We start from the raw sequence: 16,022 nt of genomic DNA, 5'->3' as shown, positions 1-16,022 counted from the left end.
TGGGATTATAGCTGTAAGCAGATCAGTTTAAGTACAGGATCCACAAACCCTGGTTGGAAATTTGCTGCTGAAGATTCTCGGTCATCAGGTCAGAGTCATGCCAAAAAAGTTCAAAAACAATCCACTGGACTTTGTTTCCAAGTTTGAAGACGTTTCTCTTCCCATCCAGGAAGATTTTTCCAAATAGTGTTGAGTTCATCCCATTAACTATAAACTATAACCGAAGGTGGTGGGAATGTTGTGATCAGGATTGTTGTTTTTACTCTCTGGTCAGTTTTTCCACTGTTGCTTCAAGGAGACCATCTTTTATTACTTTATCTCTGTCACCGCTGGGGGAGTGGCGGCCTGGTGGTTAGGGCATAGGGCATTGGAATCCTGAGGATGTGAGTTTTAAACCCACTCCCACAGACTGCCACTCTGGCTCCCTCAGCAAACACCCTTAACCCCACACTGCTCCCCAGGCGGCGCACAATGGCAGCCCACTGCTCCCCAAGGGAATGGGTTAAAGGCAGAGAGGGAATTTAGTTGCTCTGTACTTGTAACCGTGTAAGGACAATAAAACACTGGGGGGGGAAAGCAAAATGTCTAAATGCAACCTTTTTGTCCTTTCTAGCAGTGAAGTTGAAGCTATAGGGGAGGATCTTTTATTTCCAGGTGGATCATCTCAATTATTGGTCATTCTAACTGTCAATCATTCTGGCGATGTTTACGTAAGGCCGTCCTACATGCTCGTCCCGTTAGCCATCTTTTTCTGCACACTTTCAGGCATATATCTGTGGTGAGCTACGGTTTCCGACAGTCATTGAAGCTCACCTTTTCTTTAAAAATGGACGAGGGTCGGAAGAGAAAAAGTGTCTATGAAGAGTATGAGAAGAAGAGAAAGGCCTCAGAAGAGGCAGATGTATCCCAGAATGCTTTGCACAGAGAGTTATCCTCGCAAAGCATTATGGGATTTGCTGTCACAGCGGCCTTCTGTCGCTGTCACTACCCGATCCTTCCTGTGCGCTAACAGAATAATAAGATCCGGATCACCAAAAACTTATGTAATAACGGTCCTGAAAAAACTTCTTTATATACTTAAAACATTACAGAATGCTAAACTACATTCTATAGAAAATATTGAAGACTTTTCTGGAAGTAATACGTTTTACATTGTCTCCATTGTATTGCGTGACGCCATCATAGGACATGCACAGAGCAGTCACAGTAACGTTCCAAAGGCTAATTAAGTGGTTTTTTTAATGTATTGCCCTATTTTGTTTTTAGAATATGCAATATTTATGCAAATAAAAAAAATTCTTTAAAGGAAATCCGGTCGGAAAAAAACAGAATAATTAAAAAAAGTAAGAAAAACAGAGTATTGCCTACCCTGAAGATATTCTGTTGGAGCATGTGCAGGAGGGATCGTGCTTCCAGGACAGATCAGGTAGTGACGGTCACTACCCGACAGCGGTGGCTAATAACAAAGGAGGAGGAGTTATGTGACCAACGGGGAGCAAAAAGCTGTAATCATCTGTCTAAACGTTCAGCTAACTAAGTTCAATATAAAGTTCACCATATAGTCCCCGCTCTATATAATGATGTGGGGATTTAGGGGTTAGGGCGGACAGTCAGACACAGTAAGCTTGGATGAGCTATGAGAACACAAACTTTTAAACAGAGCGTGCATGAGGAGAAATGGGCTCGTGCATGCTCTCGCACATGCATTTATTCAAGTGGAGAGGGCGGGTCTTTAAAAAAATGCGCGGCAATCCTCCGCAATACTTTTAAACTACTTCTTGTCTTTTTTTTTTAAGTTTAGAGCAGTTTTTGTTTTCATGGAGCACAGTCTGTCCGCAGGGATATATTTTAAGCCAACAAGGTGAATGGGTTTAATACAGGGCTGCAACTAACACTTATTTATCAAATCGATGAATCTATCGATAATTTTTTTCGATTAATAATCAGATAGCCAAAGGTTCGTGAAAGAAGACTTTTTGTGACCAGGTAACCAGGTGAAACTAAAACGTTTCCACTTGAGGAATTCCGGATAGAGCAGATTGACAGACGAAGAAGTTATATTTCTCGTAAACGCAAAATGTATGTGTATATATATATATATATATATGTATATATATATATATATATATATATATACATTACAATTTTGGTATAATTCCTGCTTTAAGTTGGTTGCTCTGTCAGCTAAAGGCATGTTTTACAATCTCTATACTCCAGTTAACGATTAATCGATTACTAAAGTAGTTGATTATTTCAATAATCGATTCATCATGATTAATACGATTGTTTCAGCCCTAGTTTTATACTTACTTTATCACCATCATTTCCACAACATATTGTGTTAAAGGTATTGCCTGTGTTTAGTCGCCTCCCAAACAAATCTGATCATCATGAGGAAACAAACACTGGAACCTAGTGGTATTGTCTCAGTGTTCTTATCAGTGGAATGTTAGTGAGTTTTTGTGTTTGTGTCCTTCATTGCAGGGATCTCTACGGTTCAGGATTTTGCATAAAACAAATTCTCTAATGGGCCTTAGCGTTGGCTGGATGCATGATAGAGATGTAGCTACAAGCCTGACTTCTCTGTCACATTCTTGCAGGCCTCAATTCACAAGAACATGAGTACGGACTCGTGTTCTTGCCAAGTCCGTTCTTGACGAGAACCCAGGAACGTATGGACTAAGGGAGAATGGGAGCACGCAGGATAAATCTCGGTCAATTGGAACAGAAGCGCACTGATGACATCACAACATTCAAAGCTTGTCTGGAGCTGGATTTCACCTCCTGGTTCTGCTGGAGGTTCCTTCCTGTTCAAAGGGAGTTTTTCCTCTCCACTGTTGCTACAAGCATGCTTAGTGTGAGGGATTGCTGAAGAGTCAATGAGTTGATGGTGGCATTGATGGTAGTTCTGGTGGCGTCGGTGGTGGTTCTGGTGGCATCGGTGCTGGTTTTTGTGCCATCTGCACTGGTTTTGGTGTCATCGGTGTTGGTTCTGGTTTTATCGGCGTTGGTTGTGGTGGCCTCTGCGTTGGTTCTGGTGGCATCGGCGTTGGTTCTGGTGGCATCGGCGGTGGTTCTGGTGGCATCGGTGCTGGTTCTGGTGGCATCGGTGCTGGTTTTGGTGGAATCGGTGTTGGTTCTGGTGGCATCGGTGCTGGTTCTGGTGGCATCGGTGCTGGTTTTGGTGGCATCGGTGTTGGTTCTGGTGGCATCGGTGCTGGTTTTGTTGGCATCGGTGTTGGTTCTGGTGGCATCGGTGCTGGTTCTGGTGGCATCGGTGCTGGTTTTGGTGGAATCGGTGTTGGTTCTGGTGGCATCGGTGCTGGTTCTGGTGGCATCAGTGCTGGTTTTGGTGGCATCGGTGCTGGTTCTGGTGGCATCAGTGCTGGTTTTGGTGGCATCGGTGCTGGTTCTGGTGGCATCGGTGCTGGTTTTGGTGGCATCGGTGTTGGTTCTGGTAGCATCGGTGTTGGTTCTGGTAGCATCGGTGCTGGTTCTGGTGGCATCGGTGCTGGTTCTGGTGGAATCGGTGTTGGTTCTGGTGGAATCGGTGTTGGTTCTGGTGGCATCGGTGCTGGTTCTGGTGGCATCAGTGCTGGTTTTGGTGGAATCGGTGTTGGTTCTGGTGGCATCGGTGCTGGTTCTGGTGGCATCGGTGCTGGTTTTGGTGGCATCGGTGTTGGTTCTGGTGGCATCGGTGCTGGTTCTGGTGGCATCGGTGCTGGTTTTGGTGGAATCGGTGTTGGTTCTGGTGGCATCGGTGCTGGTTCTGGTGGCATCAGTGCTGGTTTTGGTGGAATCGGTGTTGGTTCTGGCGGCATTGGTGCTGGTTTTGGTGGAATCGGTGTTGGTTCTGGTGGCATCGGTGCTGGTTCTGGTGGCATCAGTGTTGGTTCTGGTGGCATCGGTGCTGGTTCTGGTGGCATCAGTGCTGGTTTTGGTGGAATCGGCGTTGGTTCTGGTGGCATCGGCGCTGGAGAACACTGATTATTTTTAAATTGGTCCAACGATCCCAAATATTTGTCTTTGTTTTGTTTTTCTCTCTTGGGACATTTAGCTTTTTCACTCACTTACATTAGACCTACTTATACAAACTTTATTTTCATTTTGTATTCACAAACGAAATGATAGAAATGACAGTTATAACAAAAGTTATCCAAGTCTTAAAGCTTTGTGGTTCTGCCGAGGTGATCTGAAAGCCCCACTTTGGATAAAATCGGAGCGTAATGGAGAAATGGTGATGTCATCGGCCAAAATTTTAATTAATTATACACTATATTGCCAAAAGTATTTGCTCACCTGCCTTGACTCACATATGAGCTTAAGTGACATCCCGTTCCTAATCCATAGGGTTCAATATGACGTCGGTCCACCCTTTGCAGCTAGAACAGCTTCAACTCTTCTGGGAAGGCTGTCCACAAGGTTTAGGAGTGTGTTTATGGGAATTTTTGACCATTCTTCCAGAAGCGCATTTGTGAGGTCGCACACTGATGTTGGACGAGAAGGCCTGGCTCTCAGTCTCCGCTCTAATTCATCCCAAAGGTGTTCTATCGGGTTGAGGTCAGGACTCTGTGCAGGCCAGTCAAGTTCATCCACACCAGACTCTGTCATCCATGTCTTTATGGACCTTGCTTTGTGCACTGGTGCACAGTCATGTTGGAAGAGGAAGGGGCCAGCTCCAAACTGTTCCCACAAAGTTGGGAGCATGGAATTGTCCAAAATGTCTTGGTATGCTGAAGCATTCAGAGTTCCTTTCACTGGAACTAAGGGGCCAAGCCCAGCTCCTGAAAAACAACCTCACACCATAATCCCCCCTCCACCAAACTTTACACTTGGCACAATGCAGTCAGACAAGTACCGTTCTCCTGGCAACCGCCAAACCCAGACCCGTCCATCAGATTGCCAGATGGAGAAGCGCGATTCGTCACTCCAGAGAACGCGTCTCCACTGCTCTAGAGTCCAGTGGCGGCGTGCTTTACACCACCGCATCCGACGCTTTGCATTGCACTTGGTGATGTATGGCTTGGATGCAGCTGCTCGACCATGGAAACCCATTCCATGAAGCTCTCTGCGCACTGTTCTTGAGCTAATCTGAAGGCCACATGAAGTTTGGAGGTCTGTAGTGATTGACTCTGCAGAAAGTTGGCGACCTCTTCGCACTATGCGCGTCAGCATCCGCTGACCCCGCTCCGTCAGTTTACGTGGCCTACCTCTTCGTGGCTGAGTTGCTGTCGTTCCCAAACACTTCCATTTTCTTATAATACAGCTGACAGTTGACTGTGGAATATTTAGGAGCGAGGAAATTTCACGACTGGATTTGTTGCACAGGTGGCATCCTATCACAGTTCCACGCTGGAATTCACTGAGCTCCTGAGAGCGACCCATTCTTTCACAAATGTTTGTAAAAACAGTCTGCATGCCTAGGTGCTTGAATTTATACACCTGTGGCCATGGAAGTGATTGGAACACCTGATTCCAATAATTTGGATGGGTGAGCAAATACTTTTGGCAATATAGTGTATCTTAAAAACTAAAGTAGCACAAATGTCAATTTTCACGACACAAATCTGCACTAACGAGGCACTTAAAAAGTAGATGACTTTGGATAAAATCAGAGTTTAATGGGGGGATGGTGACCTCTGGATGACCTAAAAAATAATCTTTAATATCTCTTAAACAAAGTCGCACATACGATATTTTTTCTGCATTAATCTGCACTAACGTAGCCCTAACCATTCATTCTATTTGCAGAGTGGTTTGATGTGGGTGGAGTGTCATCTGCATGCAGCTGCCCAAGCTGCATTGATAGAAATGTTCTTTTCATTTATTGAATCGTTCATCCCTTTTGTTAGGTTTTCTGGTCAGTGCTAATGTTTTTAAAGTGCTTTATGGCTAAAGTTGTCTTGGCTTCAAGTCATCGCGTTGTTGGTTCTGGTGTCTCTGATCTTCCTCACAGAACTGCATGGATTCTCTGTGGGGTTCTGGTCTGGCCGGTTTGCCAGGCGGTCCAGCCCAGTAATACCAGAATTTTCATACCACCTGTCTGTACCTTTAGAGGTGTACGTCGCTACCAAGTTCTGTCTCAAAATAAAGTTAGCATCTTCATTAGGGATGTAAGCTCTTGATAATGAGGAGGGGTGGAAGTTTCTTCCGTATGGCCTTTTTTCCCAGGATTTTTCCAATTTTTTTGATGGAATCTGAGTTTACAGATGTGACCAATAGTTATTCATTCATCTAGATTTGTATTACATTTACAATATATTACAACAATACATTTGTATTACATTGATAAATTATATAGATTCTTAATTTTTGTCACATAAAGATTTCTTCTCATGTAGCCTGTAACTGACCATCTATATGTTTAGTTTGGAACTTTGATTTTTATAAATGAATGAATGACATAATGAACTAAACCCGCTTACTTTTCTTAAATATAATTATAAATATTGCTCCTAATTTTTTGACTGCTTAACTTTACAAGCGGCTCCACATAAATGGCCTAATTGGACCTCAGTGTTTCCCTCAGAGAAATAAATCTTGTGCTGGTTTGTAAGTTAACTACTATGAACAGAAAAGGTCCAGAAGAGAAGCAGAAATCTGATTCCTCGCCATGATTTTAATGCAGTTTGTGTGTCTGATCGAAGAGCAGGAAAAATGATGATCAATCTAGTGTCTTCAAAGCAGGTCTGACCTGGTAAAGTTCCTGGAGATGACCTGTGCTGTGTGAACTACAAGATTTCAAAACGAGTATCATTACTGTCTTTCTCTTCTGCTCACCAAAATCTCACCTTTCATATTTTGCCACTTTGGATGCCTAATTTTGCTCGGGACATGTATTGTTGTGCTGAAAGCAGGTGGTGGAGCAGGATTGTTAAAGTCGTGGTTACCCCTAGCTTAATGAACAGCAGTAGTAGATAGCCACATAGATTATTTACTTCTGACTCAGAGAGACTGTAAGTGGATCTGATCTGCTTGTAGGCCTGTAGGCTGCATCTCTGCGTCCGTGTTTTAGGAAAAGGCGCACAGGTCTGTGTGAGAGGAGGCTGTAATTAAACAGCTTTGCCTACTGGGCCCGGCGCTGACAGCCTGATCCCCTCTGAAAGCTAAAAGTAGACTGACCCAAAATAACTGCCATACTCACAACTTACACACATTATATACATGCAGTCATTGGAGACGGAAGGAAGGGTTCCAGGTTTTGGAAAGATTTAAAAACTGCAGCACAGGTCTCACAACAACTTCATTGAAGAGCATAATGCTTGACAACAAAAAGTGCAAAATAGTAAGAGATTAAGGCACCAAAGAGACACCATTAAGATGCCTTTAAGGCTAAGTTTGATGTCACCTTTGACCCCTCTTTCTTAAAGCCTCCTTTTCCTGTTGGATGTTTCTGCTTAGATTGTTTCTGGGAACACCAATAGCAACTAAGATGGGATTTTCAGAGGAGAGACATTGGAAACTAAAGGAGATTGCTGCTCTGAAAAATCCACTGTGTCAATAAAGTTCAATGAGTCCCATATTATCCCCAATTGCTTCAGATTGTGCCAGTAGGTTGTTATCACGGAGTGAATCCTAATCCTAAAGTCATTCCTTTCCCCCCCGCTGAATTAATGAATCTATTTATGTGTAATCTGAAAATAGAACTACTGAAAAAATAATTTCAGTAGTTCTTCATGTAATGTAAAAATAGATAAATAAATAAATAGAAAATGATATGCATGTCGCTCATATTGAACAAACGAAAAACAAATAATTAAATCTTGTCAACTGGGTTGTAGAATCCTCTCCCTATAAATATCTAATTCTCTGTGAAAAAAATGCAGATCATTCTTTAATAAGATCCTCATCTAACGGACGCAATGTTTGTTTTTAAACCTGATGTGTGTAACGAACCTAGTGAATGATTTTTTTTTTTTTTAATGCACAAACTACGACAAAAACCTGACTAAATTGCAGGAGACTCTATGGCTACGTTCACACTGCAGGCCTTGATGCTAAATTCCGTTTTTTTTTTTTTTTTTTTGCGAAATCAGATTTTTTTGCTTTGCCCATCATATTTCTAAATATATGCGACTTGTATGTGATCTCTCTAGCAATCCTTTCCAACCATAAAAACTCAATCTTTTCAATATGGTTAAACATAAATCCTGCTCTCCGCATCATCATCTGCCATGGTTGTTGTTTTTCTTGCCGCTTCTGCGTAGCAAGACGCAGAATAGTGACCTTTGTCGGGTATTAATGGCGTTCAGGTTGGATGAATCTGACCTTGCCGTTCACACACAGGTCGCATTTGAAAAGATCAGATTCGTATCAGATTCAGGACCACATGGCCAAGTGGCCTGGGTCGGATTGGAAAACATCGGATCTGTGTTGTTCAGACAGCCGTGAAAAGATCAGATCCAGGTCGCATATGGGTAAAAAAAATCGGATTTGGGTTACTTCAGGCTGCAGTGTGAACTTTGCCTATGTAATGCGTATCGCTAAGGGGATGCTGGCCTGACGAGGTGTGCTGAGCTGACGGAACACAGGACCACAGGCAAATAGTCATCCTACGTGGATTACTTTCTTGTGATTGGCTTTTGCAAGGGAGCTCTGTGATTGGTTGCAAACTATCCCCTGTATAAAAAAACGCTGGGCTACGTCAGGAGAGTCTCAAAAATCCACACACAAATGCAGTGAAGTTTAAAAACTTCTGGTACTTTAATTTCATTTATAATTGTTTATGGAACAGAAATACTTTGGCGAATCATGTACTGTGTGTGTGTGTGAATCCTGTATGCTTGCGTGAATCGTGCTGTGTGGGTTGGTGGATCTTGTCCTTTGCATGTCTGAATCACAAATGTTTATTTGTGAAAAATTACACTGATTTAGATCCATGCCTGTAGCACTATGATTTCAATAAAGCTCCTAGCGCCAAATCTAGCGACTTTTTTCTGCTATTGGAGACTTTGGAGACAACATCTAAAAGCAGCGAACTCTGCTCTCCAGAGCAAGTAGATTGGTAACCCCGCCTCCTGCTCTCCTCTATCTTGTCTGCTGTCATGATTCATGCAGCTATTATTTCATCCAAATGAAAAATGGAGAACAGAGAAGCAGATCATGGCTCAGCTGAGTACAAAACATAGAGAGGAAAACAAGAAGAAGAAAGGGACAAAACCTAGAACAGATAATGGATGTCTATTCTATTAACATTTTTCTATCTGTAGAATGGGTCTGTTTTATGTGTTGTCTTCTCAGTTCATAGGGCCCCCTGCCTGTCTTTGCCTAGGGTCCCACATTTCCTAAATCCACCCCTGCCCCTAGGTGTGAGTATATTGCCCCCTGTGTCTCTGTATTGCCCATTAATGGACTGGTGATTTCTCCCTTCTCACAAAGACTGCTGGAGATTGAGGCCCCGTCCACACGAAGTCAAAACGAACACGAAACGCTAATATTTTCCAGAACGTCTGTCGTAAAGACGGAGACGTAAAATAAATGTGATCGTCCACACGAATGCATGAAAACGCTGCAAAATGTATGCCAGGCCTGTAAGTGGCGCTGTCGTGCCAAAGCAAAAATAGGCGACGAAATGTTGGGCATGCGCCCTAATATTTATACATGGTTGCCCTGCGGGTCCATTTTCGTGGTTCAGTCAAATTCAGGTGCTGAACTATGTCGTCGATATTGCTCTGTTCTTCCTGGAGATATTCCAGAAGAAGAAGATTCTGTTGTAAGCCCAACAGCAGGGTGAGTAGCATGAGCAGCAACCATTCAACACAGTACGGCGCCATTGTTGTTGTGATACTGTGTGTTTAGAGGCGACGCTATGACACATGCGTGTAAAAAAAAAAAAAAAATGCGGTTAGAGCTTAAAGATGGAACCGCGAAAACGGCGTTTCAAAATCTTCCCACTCTGAAGGCTTAATAAAAAAAAGATCGTTTACAGACCCCCGAAACGCCGGCTTCGTGTGGATGAGAGGCTGGTTTGGTGAAAAATGTGTGCGTTTAGGCCAGGGTTTGGCTTCGTGTGGACGGGGCCTGACACTAGACCCCTGTTACCCTGATGAACAGGTGGTAGAAGATGGATTGAAGGATGTTATACAGTATTTTTTGTATTTGCCCGTGTCTCTATATCAGCCTGTCTTTTTTAATAAGAAATAAAGTGAAGTTTTTGTGGTCTTTGCTCTTATTGTGTTGTTGCACTTACAGCAACACAATCATAGTGAGCAGAGGAATCTCAATGGTGAGAGCTTTGTGATAAAGTGATCTAGAAAGATGAAGCGCACTGCTTTTTGCCTAATTTTAATGCCGTTTCTTTTTTTCTTCTAAATGTTTTCAGCGGCTTAAAGATCATAGCATTGACACGCAACTAGTTTCAGGTTATTGTGGTAGACATGACAGATGATAAAGATTGTCTCAATCAAACTTTCGATCAATTTAAAATTTAAATTAACTTGTATAATGAGGAATTTAATTTGTTGTTAGTGCTTTAGTGAACCACTATGTGTTGGAGGAGTGAGTCAGTAGAGCAGCTTCCAGGGTCAAGCTGCTGTTGTCAGTTCTCCCTTGATGAAGTCACATCCCCAGCTAAGCAAATAGCAAAAGTCTGATGCAAATAAATCTTTTTTCACTGGCAAGGGCGCTAAACGGAAAGTTTTACACACTAAAGCAGTAAATTATCAAAAATGACACATGGGACATGTAGACGGCACTATCAGAAATCTATTTACTATTTATTAGCAAACAAAAAGTGGATTTAAGGGTGAATATTTCTAAAAAGGAAAAGTCCACTCATATTCAGAATTCAAACCTCTGAAAATTCTTTAAATATTAAATTATTCCATACTGTTCAATAAATGATAAGTGTTTTAATTCAGAGTAATTTTCATGTGAATGTGCTTTACTGGAGGCATCCATGTTTGTCAAAGAACACTACTGCCACCTACTGGTTAGGGACGTCACGGTGCGGTATCGGCTGTTGATCAAGTCCCAGTGCTGTATCTGGTGTTTGTCACAACGCGCTATTATCCAAGTCATCTTGAAAACATTCTTCTTCCAAATGTTGGCTACATATTACGTATTTTTTCTCTGGCCAGAAGTTCGATGGCAAATCCTCCCTCTTCAAGTTGGCAATCCAACGACGAACCCGTCCGTGGAGGATCAGGAATCGGAAAGTTGAAATAACTCTTTTCACTTTTACCCGATGTATTCCAACATCCAGCTGCCATGCACGTGGGCATTGTCAGTTTCACTATAGCTCTGGTGAATTTCAATGGTGAAGTCCTTTGGAAATCTTCAATAATTGTTGTTGATTGCAGATGTGTCTAGTAGTTCCCATTGATTTTGCTTGTAAAGCGGGGAGAATGGTGCTAGGCTTAGCGCACCGTGACGTTGAGGACAGAGAGGGGCTAGTGTCTGTTATTGTTTTTCATGACAAAGCGTAATAATTTGTGCAAATGAGAATGGACCAGGTGAGATTCTCTCTCTTTCCAACTTACTGGTTTCACAAAGTCTCAGTCTGTTTTTTTTTCAATTTTAATGTTTATTACATCCTTTAACAATTAAACATACTGTAAAACCAGTGATGACATTGTCAGTACTGTAAAGTGTACAACATTGAGTGATTGTACAGAGAAGGACTTGGGTTTTTAACATTTAACCATGAACCCCCCTCCCGTACTCCCCCCACCTCCGCCAGCAGATGAGACTAGAGAGAAAAAAAAAATAATTCGCACACACTGCATCTTTATTCTGGATCAATAGTGTTTGAGTCTTTCCTCTCTGGTTTTAAAAACGGTTCCCATGTGCTTTGATACGCCTCAATCTGGCCGTTTATTTTGTGGATGAGTCGTTCATAAGAGGCGGTCTCGAAAAGTGCTGCGTACCATTCTGAATATGTAGGGGTGTTTTGATCCTTCCAGTATCTTAATATAACTCGCCTTGCCGTGGTAAGGGCTATTTTTAACCATTGGGGTTTTTTCTGTTCCTATTTTGACCTCATAATCTAAGAAGTTAAGAGGTCCTAATGTAGGTGTCAAAAATAAATTGGAGTTAAGCGTGCTGTTGATTTTTCCCATAACCGCCTGCCAATAAGAAATCAGGTTCGGACACATGAGGAACATGAAGCATATCTCCCTGACTTTATTTACATCGCCAGCAAATATCCGAGTTACTTATTTTAGCTCTAAAGAGTTTAACTGGTGTCCAATATAAACGATTCAGAATTTTGAACTGATCTCGCGAGCTTTCAAGATTTCACTCGCAGATCAGTCTGGAGACTCTCCGTTAAAGAAAATTTGGAGCCGTTCACCAAACGAACGTCCAATCAGCGTTGGCTTTGAGGCGGGTTGAGGTGTGACGCAACGAGAAGCGCGACAGTTCAGTCTAAAGAACATGGCGGCTTCAGCCGATGAAACTAGCGTTAGCGTGGCTATCGTGCAAGTTTTATCGGAATTATTTCTTCACTGAAAGAAGAGCAAAACACTGCTCTGGAGGCTTTTCTCAGAGGAAAAGATGTTTTTGCTCTTCTCCCGACTGGTTTCGGCAAGAGTTTGATCTATCAATTGGCTTGTGGTTGTGTTTTCGTCGTCGGTCTGTTAGTACGTTATATGCTTCGTTGAGCTGATTGGTTTATTTGGCCCGTCTATCACAAACATAGACCAATCAGCTAACCAGTATTTTCGCCCCTTCCCAAAATTACTTCAACGGAAGGTTTCCAGATGGATATGCGGAGCAAATCCATCTGGCGGAGTCAGGTTATCAGTTTGGAGCGTGCATCCCTCATGGGCTTTAACATTTGTCTGACCATTGCACTCCACTGTTCCTCTGTGAACTTTTTGTTTAGTTCCGATTCCCAAACCTTTTTAAGTCCTTTATTAATGTTGCAAGTCTTTCCAATCAAGTAGTTATAAATATGACTTACTCGTCTTGGGGAGTCTTTCAATTTATTAAACATAGTGTGTATTGGTCAAAGTCTCAGTCTTGAATGCATGGTATGGTAGGACCTGTGTTAAACACCAAAGTGTGTGTTTGTGTTGTAATGATGCAGTTGTTCAGAAGAACAGTCCTTACAGAGGCTGTTGTGATTCGTCAGCCTGGTAAATATGGGACAGATGGATCACTACATGTACAGACTGCTCCGTTTGGGCTGTCAGCCTGGTGTTCTGACCCTATGGAGGGGGTGAGGGGTGCTTTCCTCTGCACCGCACAGCTTCACGGTTTTAATCTTTGCCTTTTGCTCCGGAGCCGTAGTGTCATCCCCAAACAAACTGAGCTAGATCCAAAAAGGAAACCTAATCCAGGGCTGAAATCTGGACAAGAATGGAAACTGAGGTACGTTGTTTATTCAGCAGTGGAAAATGTCGAACTTACCTCTACAGAGTCATACACTTGTGCAGCTGGCATTACTGCATAGCGTGAGATGAAATATGAGGCACAAAGTCATTATTACGCTATCCTTACATGCTGTTCCCTGGCCTTTTCTACTGGGAGGCCCGTTTATGCACACAAACACTGATTCACATGTGTACATACCTTTTTATGCTAGCATACATATGTGCAAATATACAAAGGAAAACTGCAAGTTATTCACCTAGTTTTTCATAATCTGTCAGTTTTGTTGTTTTGGAGAGCCAACAGCTGCCATGTTCATCCATCTTCTTGTGCAGCGATCAGCTTTCAGGATTCAGCAGCTCTACAGGCGTTATTAAGACAACAAGCAGCAGCATGCCATCTTAGATTAACGTCTTTATGCGTAGTTTTCTGTCTCTGCTTCTATGGCTGCAATGAGCAATTATTTTGCTAATCCATTAATCTGTTGACTATTTGTTCGATTCATTGATTAATAATCGGACGTGGAAATGTTCTTACAGAATTAAACCAGGTGAAAATCGAACTCTTTTCACTTGAGGAGGTCTGGATAGAGCGGATTGACAGATTAAGTTTGATTTCTCTTAAAGGCAAAATATTTCTAATTTTAAAATAATTTTGATATAATTCCTTCTCTAAGTCGTTGTACAGTCTATTTACTCCAGTTAACGATTAATCGATTACTGAATTAGTGGAAGTTTATTTAATTGTTTGAGCTCTCTCTGCTTCCAGACTCTTCAAATGTTCACAGCTAAAGATTTAAGCTTTCTTTTCTACTAAATCAAGGTGTAAACTTTACAACTTTTACCTCAGTTTGTCCACAGAAAACTGCATCTGTGTTTTATTTTTATTTCTTTTGTTGTAACAATACTCTGGCCAATAAGTGTGAAAAATCTTACTTATTTCTCTTTGGGTTTGATCGAAGCAGAGTTCACATGAATAATCAGTTCCAGGTTGCTTTTGGTGGAGGCAGTGTGGTGATGTGGGAAGCTTCTCCTTCGTTATCGTCGGAGGCTTTCACTCGAGCTGGTTTATCAGAGACGCCCTGCAGGATAAAGATAAACCAAGACAGGTTTTTAACCCTTTAAAGCCCGATCCAAGAATAAAACAAAACAGAAATGACTTTTTTTTGGTTTGAAGTCCTTATTTGGCCTTTTAACAAAATATGTAAAAAGCAAAAACAGAAATAAATTTTTGATATTAATAATTTATTACTATGCGATAAGTCAAGATTATTTTTTGTGTAGTCTTCTGCCCTCTGTTATCAGGTATATCTGATTGTGTACAATAGGATTTTGAGCTAAACTTTTACCATTAAATTATGCAAAAGGTGTCAGATGCAAAACAATTTCAGAAACCGTATGTATCAAATATGATACATTTGGCATTACAGGGTTAAAGGCTGGTACCAATTATGTTGACATCAGTTAAACCAAACCTCAGTATCTGTTTCTGATTTTTACTTGTTGAGATGATTCTTTAGGCTGATGAAGTTTTATCTTCCTCTTGCCAAATGATAAATATTTAACGATTACAAATTAGAAACATTTACTGACAAATCAACTAATTTTTTTATAGCTTAAAGCCGATGGAGGGACATCATGGCTGCTTTATCGACCAAACCTGACGCAAGAAAAAAAATGCTGCTATTGGCAAAAAATATGGCTTGGATCATCCATCTCAACTGCAGAATTTGGGGTCCATTGGTTTTTTTATTAACATTTTTCATGGTTTAAAAGCTGACAGGAATGGGATTTTTTTTTTTTTTTGGGGTGGGGGGGTGGGGTCTCCCCCTTTCAGTTGTGACCTCATCCAGACCGGAGACCTGTGGGATTATTTCTGTCTGTCGAGGAACACGGTGACTCAGTTAAAATGGCAGAACCTATAAAAGATCTGCTCACCAATCAGAGAACTCGCATTTCAACCTGAGGTTCAGTGCCTTGCTGGGAGGCACAGTGACCAATGACAGGTGGAGGCTGGAATCAAACCCTCCCACATGGTGATTGCTCTACCCTTTGAATAAAAGGCTTTGATTGGCAGATTTATTTATTTTGGGTAAACAGTTTCCAAGTAGCTTTTTCTGTAAATGAAAGCAGTCAAATTTGTTTCTTTAAGAAAAAATCCGGTCAGCAAGGAATAATCAGTGGATCATTATTCATACCTAAAACTACGTTCGCTGTGATTTAATGAATTTAGCGTTAATCAGTAAAAAAATACAAATAATAATTTTCGTTTTGATCACTGAGTCGGGGAGCGGCCATTTTTCCCCAAATATAGTAACACCTCACTCCTGCCTTCCTCCGGCAGTGACGTCACGGTGCGGTAAGCCTAGCGCCATTCTACCCGCTTTACAAGCAAAATCAATGGGAACTACCAGACACATCTGCAATCAATAACAATTATTGAAGATTTCCAGAGGACTTCTCCATTGAAATTCAACAGAGCTATAGTGAAACTGACAATGCCCACGTGCATGGCAGCTGGATGTTGGAATACATCGGGTGAAAGTGGGAAAAAGAGTTATTTCACATTTCCTTCACTCAACAGCCGATACCGCACCACGACAAATCACAAACCAGTAGTGTTCTTTGACAAACAAAGGAAAGTTACTCTTAATTAAAAACAATGCTTTTTCTCATAGTAGCTTCATCTGGTCTGTTCCTGTTTGGCTG

General features: G+C 41.8%; 1 protein-coding gene across 2 annotated transcripts in view; it reads left to right on the top strand.

Annotated features, from left to right (window-relative positions):
* The window catches only part of strn3 (striatin, calmodulin binding protein 3), a 43,317-nt gene that overhangs the window by 896 nt on the left and 26,399 nt on the right, over positions 1-16,022 (top strand). The window contains exon 1 of one of the 2 annotated variants that reach the window (XM_038300880.1): positions 13,166-13,314. The exons of the other annotated variant lie outside the window; for it this stretch is intronic. Coding sequence (XP_038156808.1) covers positions 13,303-13,314 — 12 coding nt within the window. The 5' untranslated portion in view covers positions 13,166-13,302. Of the gene's footprint in view, positions 1-13,165; positions 13,315-16,022 lie in introns of those variants that run through there. 2 annotated transcript variants of the gene reach the window in all.

Source organism: Cyprinodon tularosa, unplaced genomic scaffold (genome assembly GCF_016077235.1).
Source record: "Cyprinodon tularosa strain WSP-4 unplaced genomic scaffold, ASM1607723v1 ctg459, whole genome shotgun sequence".
NCBI classification, from domain to species: domain Eukaryota; kingdom Metazoa; phylum Chordata; class Actinopteri; order Cyprinodontiformes; family Cyprinodontidae; genus Cyprinodon; species Cyprinodon tularosa.
This window is presented reverse-complemented; position numbering and strand designations above follow the sequence as displayed.